We start from the raw sequence: 8,626 nt of genomic DNA, 5'->3' as shown, positions 1-8,626 counted from the left end.
TTAAGTGGCTTTTTCTGCATGAAATTCATCTAATGCAAATTTTAGATTTAACCAAATGGGGCTGCACGGTGGCGCAGTGGTTAGCGCTCTTGCCTCACAGCGAGAAGGCCCCGGTTCGAATCTTTCTGTGTGGAGTTTGCATGTTCTCCCCGTGCATGCGTGGGTTTTCACCGGGGACTCCGGCTTCCTCCCACCGTCCAAAAACATGCTTCATAGGTTCATTGGTGACTCTAAATTGTCCCTAGGTGTGAATGTGAGAGTGAATGTGTGTGTGATTGAGGCCCTGAGACAGACTGGAGACCTGTCCAGGGTGAACCCCGCCTTCGCCCATCAGTAGCCGGGATAGGCTCCAGCACCCCCGCGACCCCGAAAGGGATGAAGTGGTCAAGAAGATGGATGGATGACCTGATGTTATCTTGTGCTCATTTCTAACTTGTATAATTTTGACTAAATATATTTTTATGGAGAGTAAAATATTGAAAGTTATTTAAGGTTTAAGTTGATTTATTCTGGAATAATATTCCTGACTTTTAATTATTCATAATTATGTTAAAAACTTACAGTTTTAAAGTGGTAAAAATGGTCATTATGCTAGCTTTTTGGACTATTTTGGCATTTATGAAGATTTTTTTTAGGCTATTTTGGAGTTTAGCTAATATTTCAGCAACATGCTAGCTGTTTTGGTTAACATAGACATTTTTTTGATTATTTAGATTGTTTTGGAGTTAGACTAATATTTACATGCTAGCTGTCTTAGCTAATTTAGGCTTTGTTTCCGTTTTTAAGCTATTTTAGCTATCTTTCAGATACATGCTAGCTGTTTTGGCTGACCTAAGTCTTTTTGTGTTTTTGGCTAATTTGGCATTTAGCTAATATTTTAGCTGGCTATCAGCTTTAGCAATTTCAGTTATCAGCCTCAGTGTTTTCAGCTGTCAGCTTCAGTGATTTTAGCTATCAGCTTCAGCGATTTCAGCTATTAGCTTCAGCGTTGTCCTCTGTCAGCTTCAGTATTTTTAGTTATCAATTTCATCATCTTCAGCTGCCAAATTCAGCTTACAGCATTCACACTAGCATTATCACAGGTAATGCTATATATCTAGTTCATAATTATGTTGAAAAATTACAGTTTTAAAGTTTTAAAAATGTAGTTTTAGAGTGTTAAATGTTAATCCTGCTTGTCCCGTGACCTAAGGAGTGTTCTGGATTTTGGCCCTCTGTGCGTTTGAGTTTGACACCCCTGATCTGAACAAAGGTGGATGTACCTGTTGATGATCCTCCGGTGAACCGTCTTCAGGATGATGATCCTCTCAGCGCAGTCTTTAAGGAAATCGGACATCTTCTGTTTCAGCTGAGGCTTCATCTCATGCTTGGCAATGACTTTCAGATGGTCCCATGAAGCTTTGCAGCGCCGCTCCATCTGGCACAAGTTCTCCTGCAGCTGGTCGAAATCCACCTGAACAGAAGGTGCATAGAAAAACACCATGAAAAGTCAAACTTCAGACGGGAGGGGGTCTTCTGCCGGCTCGGTCAGGGCAGTGTCCAGAGCTAACCGTGGTCGTACCTTTGCTGAGCGGGTGATGGCTCCGATCTCTGAGTAGAGGTCGCTGCTCTGGGGGAAGTTTTCCACCACCGCGGTGCAGACGTGGTGGAGCAGCGACTGCTTGTGAACCGTGTCCTTCACTTCTGGAACCTTCTCCAGGTAGGTCAGCTCAAAGCCTTTGGCCTTGAAAACCATCAGGGAGACATGTTTTAGCGTCCATGAGCGCACAAAGCCCCGCCCCCAGACTGGTTGAAGTCTGGACTCACGTTGGTGCTGTTGAGGAAGTTTCCGATGGAGAGCAGGGTGGACAGGATGTAGCACAGAGTTTTGTTCTTCTCCAGTTGCTCCATCCCCTCCTTCAGATCTTGCAGTGGCTCCACAACTTCCTGAAGGCCCATGAGCAAACAGGAAGCATAAATCATTGGCAGAAGTCTGAAAAAACATCGGCTCTATTCGTTCCATGAGAAGCGAGCAGGTGCACCCAGCCTCCTCCCTCCGATCATCTGCTCTTGTTTAAGGAGATGAGATGTTGCTTCAAGCTTTCTTCTTGGATATAAAACGTAAAGTGAAGTCTTTGTTTGTGCGCAGCGGGAGGTTGTGTGTTTGTTGTCCTGTAATAAACCCTCCTGAAGCAGATGGCCCCAAAGGCTCGCATCAGGAGCCCCCCCCCCTCGTGCCTTTCATTGGAAAACAGGAAGCGGACGAGGATGCTTCCAGAGCAGAGACTCTCAGACTGCAGGTTCTGAGGTTTGGCTGCAGAACCTTTTCCTCCTGGTCAGACTTCTTTGTCATGGCAATCCTAGTCTGCCAAGAACGAGGAGGCAATGTGCTGCTAATAAGCGTGCATGTCTGAGATGATGTAACCCCACTGATGTTTAGCGGATGTTGTGAGGGTGGGGGGTATGAAGCCCAAATGCACAGCTTCACTCAGGCTCTTCTCCTGCTTCAACATTCTGCTTTTGTTTTCTACCCTGAAGGACACAGTAATGAGGTGTGAAGGTCTGGACTGACCTTCTCCGTGGCTTCATAGTCCATCTTGAAGGCCCAGAGGTGGAGTCTGGCAGAGAGCTCGCTGATGGACGACAGGGTGAGCAGAAACTGCTCTGCAGAACCCAACGGCACATCTGGGTTGGCCAATTGAGCCTCCTGGATCTTCTGCTTCTCCTCCTCTGTTGGGATCATTGTCAGGAGTTTCTGGGGGGTGAAACAGTTTAGGTTCATATGAGCGACGGTCAGGGGGTGTGTCCTCGTTTTCCCTCTAAACCTCGTACCTCTATGCCTTCCTTGTTCAGAGCGTACTCGTCAAAGTTGAGGATGGCTGTCTTGATGGTTCGGGGCGGAGGCAGGACCGTCAGTCCGATGTTGATAGCATTGCTTCTCTTGGAGTCCAAAACAATGATCTCCTGGCGTTTGCCATCTGCTGCTGTTTTCTAGGGTAAAAATATCAAAGAGTGTCAATGGAATCCGCCTCCCCTCCCCACAGGCGCCATTTCACTCGCTGTGGTCTCCTTTATGGGCCTGCAAGGATCAGAGGGATCACCGTTGGTGTGCAGCTGTTAGGCCCTAAAGCCTGCAGGAGCACTGAGAGCAGGAAATACCTACAAACAACACGTTTGCATCTCCACGATGACCTCACCAGAGCAGGAGCTGCGGTAAGATCGTAAGAAAGTGACGGGGAGGTGATAGGAACCAGTTAGAGATGATCAGAGACCATGACGGTAACAGACAGGAGGAACATTACAGCAGGTCAAAGCTGCCTGACCTGCTCCTTTACCCTTTAACACCTGAGGCGGTGACGCTTAAACACAAAATCTTTAACATACAACCGTTAACACGATAATTCCAGTAGATTTTGAAGGAGAAAAGCGGCTCATCGAGCAGTAAATTACAGTAAATCAAAGAACATAAACATGGTGTTTTCATCTTTTATAGTAATTTTCTAAAAAAAATTTAGAGTTTAGCTAATATTTTAGAAACATTCTAGTGTTTTTTGATAATTTGTTATCTACCTGGGATTTTTAGGCTAATTAAGAGTTTGGCTAATATTTTAGCAACATGCTAACGTTTTTGGATAATTTGTTATATACTGAGATTTTGTTTTTGGCCAATTTAGAGTTTAGCTAATATTTCAGCTACATGCTAGCTGTTTTGGCTAATTTAGACTTTTTTTCAGTTTTTTAGGTTATTTTGAAGTTTAGCGATTTTTTAATTTTAGAGCGTTCAATAAATGTTCATCCTTTTCGGCCCGTGACCATAAATGTGTTCAGGATTTTGGCTCCCTGTGTGATTGAGTTCAACACCCTTGCTGTATACCATCCACACATGAAGGAGAACATACAAACTCCATACAGAAAGAACCCAGCTGGGATTTGAACCAGGACCGTCTGGCTGTAAGGTGGGAGTTCCAGCCACTACTCCACAGTACAGCCCTCCTCTCTGCTTAGTGTTCTTAAAACATCTTTGTTTGGAAAGTGATTCAACACTGATTGTTTGTGTTACTCAGTCATGTCTTTGCACACCTGATGGATTTTATATTTAGAAATATTTTAAGCTTTTCATTTATTTCAATTTGTGGATTCCCTCTTAATTTAAAAGTCGGTTTTCCCAAACTTCTGTACCGTTATTCTCAGGATCCGGGATTTGGGTCACTGGAGCTCATCGTACTGTTCACCCATTGGTCCACCAGCAGCTTTTAGTCCATTAAGAGCTGCTTCAGTAAAATATTCTGGTTTGCTTCAGATTCCAGAGGATTTCTGCAGTAAAAGCATCTGGACTCTAACTTTAGGAATGAGGACACTTTACCTTTGTGACTGATATCTCCTTTGACTTGGTCTCAAACAGATTCTCCAGTTTGGCCGTGTCCAGCTTGACAGGCTCCAGTTTGGACCAGAAAGAGTCTCCCCTCTGTTTGTAGTCCCTGTACTGACAGTCTGTGGGCCGCACCTGATTAGAAACAGAAGATGGAGGAACTGCGTTACGCAGCGGAATGCAATAAACTCCCATTTCCTACAATAAAACGGCAAAAGAGAAGGCAGCAGCAGGAATGTGAGTCCTCGTTGTAGATGTCTCTTTAGTCTGTAAATGGAGAGAAGTCACCAGAGCTCACATGGGCCGGTCAACTTAATGGTCTATTTGAAGCTACATGGTGACCAGAGAAGAACCAGCGTCTCTTCTACAACAGTTCCAGGTTGATGATGAAAAACTCTTGAATGTAACAAAGAATTTATTGTATAATTGTTATGGAGCCATCTCACGGAGACTAGAAAGAAGCACAACTTACTTCACTCCAGAAGAGTCGGATTGTCTTCTTCTTCTTGTTGAACAGAAGCTGCTCCTGGGGGGCCTGGCCTAGCATTGGAGAGCTAAAGGACGGGGGGGGTGGAGGCCTCATGCTGCCCATCGAGGGAGGGGGTAAGGGGCAGATGCCTAGCACTGGTGGAGGTGGTGGAAGGCGAGGGATGAAGGGCAGAGGGGGTGGCGGGGGCGGGAGGTCACTGCATCCTCCCATCAGAACAGTGTCCAGGATGTCCTTGTCGTCCTCGTCCGTCAGGTCGGTGAAATTGGCGTCTCCGATGCGCAGTTCTCGGGGGCTGGACAGGAGCTGGTCCCAGATGGTGTCCGACTCCTTTTTAGGAGTTGGGGGTGGAGGGGGCTCACTGACCGGGCCGTCCAGGTGAGGGTGGGGCAAGCCGGCGTCCTTGATCAAGTCTCCGAAGCGCTCCGCTATCTGACGGATGCTCCCGCGGTGATCTGAACTGTCGTCCTTCTTGTTTTCCCCGTCGCCGCGTTCTCCGCTGGCATCCTGGTCCGTCTCTCTGTCCTCGCCTTCTCCTTTCTCCTTCTCCTTCTCCACCTCCTCCTCCTCCTCGTCACTGGGTTTCTTGTTTTGGGAGTACAGCATGTCCAGCATGAAGAGTTTGCTGTTGAGGAGTTTGTTGCAGCCGTCGCTGACTTCTGCTTCCTTTAGGCCTGAGCCTGAAAAGGTCAAGAGGTCGACAAGCTTCCAATGAACAGCCGCAGAACAAAGAGGAACGAAGATGAACTTTGTGAACGATATACCCACCATTCTCACTGGCTCCCCTCTCCTCTCGCTCTAAAGTGCTGCTGGCGGAGGAGATGCTGGACGCCGAGCAGTTGTCCTTCTCGTTTACTTCCTCATTCTGTCGCTCCTTGTCACTCAGGATGCCGCTGTCCTCCTCCGCCCCCTCTTCTCCCTGCTTCTCCTCTTCCTGCTCCTCAGCTTCCTCCTCTTCCTTCTCTGCTGCCGCTTCCTCCTGTTCTCCCTCCTGGTCTTTCTGTTCGTCCTGCTCTTCAGCGGTGGCCTCTTCCTCTCCGTCCTCCGCTCTCACGCCGCCACTGGAGTCTGTGGCTCCCCCTTTCAGGAGAAAGTTCATGTTATTTCCCTCTTTCTTCATCAGAGCTGCAAATGTTCTCCCTAAACACACTTCAGACTGGAACCCCGTTTGGTTTAAAGCATCTCTGTTCAGGTTGAGCAAAAACAAAAATACACACCAATGTAAACAACGTGTGGGACAGAAAGCCTGGTTGTTGTAAGATTGGAAATGGAGAATTCAGTTCCTGTTTGGGTGAAAACAGTCGTGTGGATGGAACACATCAGCTCAGTGCATGCACCAACGCAGGCAAGGTTAGACAAACACAACACCCCGGGCCCCAAACACACCCGCCCCCCTCCACCCCGGCGCACAGGCACCGCAAAGCACGGCTGTTTTCTTACACAAGAAGTGTTGGCATCAAAAGCTCTTTCAAAAGCCAATCTGACCTTTGCACTCATTTCCTCTCTGTGTGACTTTTTCTTACATTCTCATCCCCTCCCCAATGGTCTCCTCCTTTTCTCCAGACTATCCTTTCTTCCTCTTTTAGTCCAAAACTGCATGCTAATTTAAATGATAAGATGCAAAGTGAAACAACTTCTGGTTAGAAAGTTCGCTCGGGGACGCTCAAACTAGCGGCCTTCTGCTTTTCATTAAAGCTCTTCAGCGATCTAACAGAGTTCAAAGCCAGACAAGCTGCCAAAGGCTTCAGCACAGATGCATTCACTCCAGCTAAAGCTTACATCTGATGCCCTGTGTGTCTATGTTTGACCTCCTGATCGAGTCTCTTCACTTTTGTGACATTTAGATGTTTTTTAAAGAGAGAGAGACAGCAGAGCACATCCACAGGTTCTTGACATTTAAGATACTTAGTGTCCACAGAAACTGTCTCAACCCTGCACTGAGGGTCAGCAGAGTGAGAAGCTGAAAAGAACAATGATTTGGAACGTCACTTAAGCTCTGTCCAGCTGCATGTGACTAAAGCTTAAGGCGGCTGCAGGTTTTTGGCTTGTCTGGGTCAGTGGAGCGTCGTAGAGACGAGCGGCTGCATCTTAAGGAGAGAACAGGTGTGTCTTCCAGTTCCCTTGAGGCTACCTCAAGGGAACTGGAAGTTTGTCTGTTCCATCAGATTCTGAATTCTTTATACCTTTGGTGTTTTTTTAACCCTTGCATTTCAAACAGCAACATTTTAGACCCCAAAATATTATGTTCTGTCTTACATTTTTCAGTTTTTTTTTATTTTGAGACTAAATGTTTAGACAACAGAAGGTTGAGGAAAAAAAAGAAAATGTTTTTTTTGCTCTCCTTAGAACAACTAGTTGATCTAAGAGCACATCCATATCCAGCCAACCAAATCATGACACTTGTGTGACACCAGCGTCTATGATAGAAAAATAATTCAGAAAGAAAATTCAAAGGTTTAAAAAAATCAGAATCTGATGGAACAGACAAACTTCCATAAGAGTACATCAGGAAAATGGAACGGACATTTATCTTGAGTGTGGTAAGCGCATTATGAAGGATTTGTCAGGATAATGTAAGTTACATGCCCTTATGATGAAGGGTGATGCTGTCGTACTGGTCTCACATCACATTCTAGTCGATAAGAAGGTACGAGTACTGGCTCCTTAATTAGCTAATGAGGGGGCTTTGAATCCAACATTCTGCTCAGCAATGCTTGAAAAAGGTCAATTTATTTTTAAACCTGCAATGTTGAATGCTAAATGCTAATCTAGCTGAATCAAATTAATGAGAAAAAGTTTAAGAAAATTATTTGTAATTATTTTTTGTAAGGCAAAAATGCTATTCAGTTTCAAAAAGTGTTGAAAATAACTAAATTATTGCTAAAGCTGCTATTTTAGATGCAAGTGCTAATTTAGCCTAGAAAAATAGGAAGAAAGTAGAAAAATACAAAGTATTTATTTATCTTAAAAGATACTAAATACTGAAATGTGATGCTCTGTAGAGCCAAAAGAATCAATGTACTGCTAAAGCTGCCATGTTAGACAATAAATGCTAATTTAGCTTAGCTAAATTGGAAAATGAAAGTTGAACAATATTTAAAGACTAAAATTATTTTTTGAATGTTTAATTCTTAATAGGCTTGTGAAAGTGTACATTTTGGGATTCTAAACAAATGCTATGTTTAGGCCTACTGCAAACCTTACTTTGCTAAACATGAAATGATGAGTTAGATGAAGAAACTTCAATGTGAGCTTAAACAATTATGTAGTGAACTGGATCAAACAGAAGACGCCACAAGAAAAGAGTTCAACAATGCCTAAAAACGTCTTGTAATTACCATGAATATTTGGGTCACCTAATCATTTCCTGGTTTTGTTAACCCCACATAAACATGTGAATCGTACCAGTCTCAGAGAGCGTGCAGGCAGCGGCCGGCGTCACCGCTTCCACATCTGCCTCTGCATCCTCCTGTGAGGCGAAGGAAGACGGCGTGCTGCTGCGCGACGAAGAAGGCCAGGCCTCGGAGGGTTCAAAGCTCAGGTTGAGGTCGGGGCGAGTCCGTGACCCTCGGACACGCTCCTTCTCATACTCCTCTGCAGCCAAGCGCTCCACGTTCTTATACCTGAGAGGCAGCAAGAAACAGACGACAGGAAAAATAAGAACTTCTGCCTTTCAGTTTAGGTTTCTCTGCGTTGGTCTTCATCCAAACAAAACCACAAATGTCTAATGTCTGCCAAGAGTCCTATGATGTTGACCGTTAAACCAAACTATTTATCTCTGCTGCAGCTGC

The 8,626-nt window shown here is 45.1% G+C and overlaps 1 protein-coding gene across 2 annotated transcripts in view; it reads right to left on the bottom strand.

Annotated features, from left to right (window-relative positions):
* fhod3a (formin homology 2 domain containing 3a) overlaps positions 1-8,626 on the bottom strand; it is a 73,285-nt gene that overhangs the window by 5,963 nt on the left and 58,696 nt on the right. For both annotated transcript variants that reach the window (XM_024257916.2, XM_024257917.2), the window contains exons 14-22: positions 8,241-8,458; positions 5,604-5,915; positions 4,821-5,515; positions 4,343-4,483; positions 2,812-2,970; positions 2,552-2,734; positions 1,807-1,926; positions 1,562-1,723; positions 1,263-1,453 (exon numbers count right to left, since the gene is read on the bottom strand). In XM_024257916.2, the coding sequence (XP_024113684.1) occupies positions 1,263-1,453; positions 1,562-1,723; positions 1,807-1,926; positions 2,552-2,734; positions 2,812-2,970; positions 4,343-4,483; positions 4,821-5,515; positions 5,604-5,915; positions 8,241-8,458 (2,181 nt within the window). The remainder of the gene's footprint in view (positions 1-1,262; positions 1,454-1,561; positions 1,724-1,806; positions 1,927-2,551; positions 2,735-2,811; positions 2,971-4,342; positions 4,484-4,820; positions 5,516-5,603; positions 5,916-8,240; positions 8,459-8,626) is intronic.

The sequence above is a fragment of the Oryzias melastigma genome, linkage group LG11, assembly GCF_002922805.2.
Source record: "Oryzias melastigma strain HK-1 linkage group LG11, ASM292280v2, whole genome shotgun sequence".
NCBI lineage: Eukaryota > Metazoa > Chordata > Actinopteri > Beloniformes > Adrianichthyidae > Oryzias > Oryzias melastigma.
This window is presented reverse-complemented; position numbering and strand designations above follow the sequence as displayed.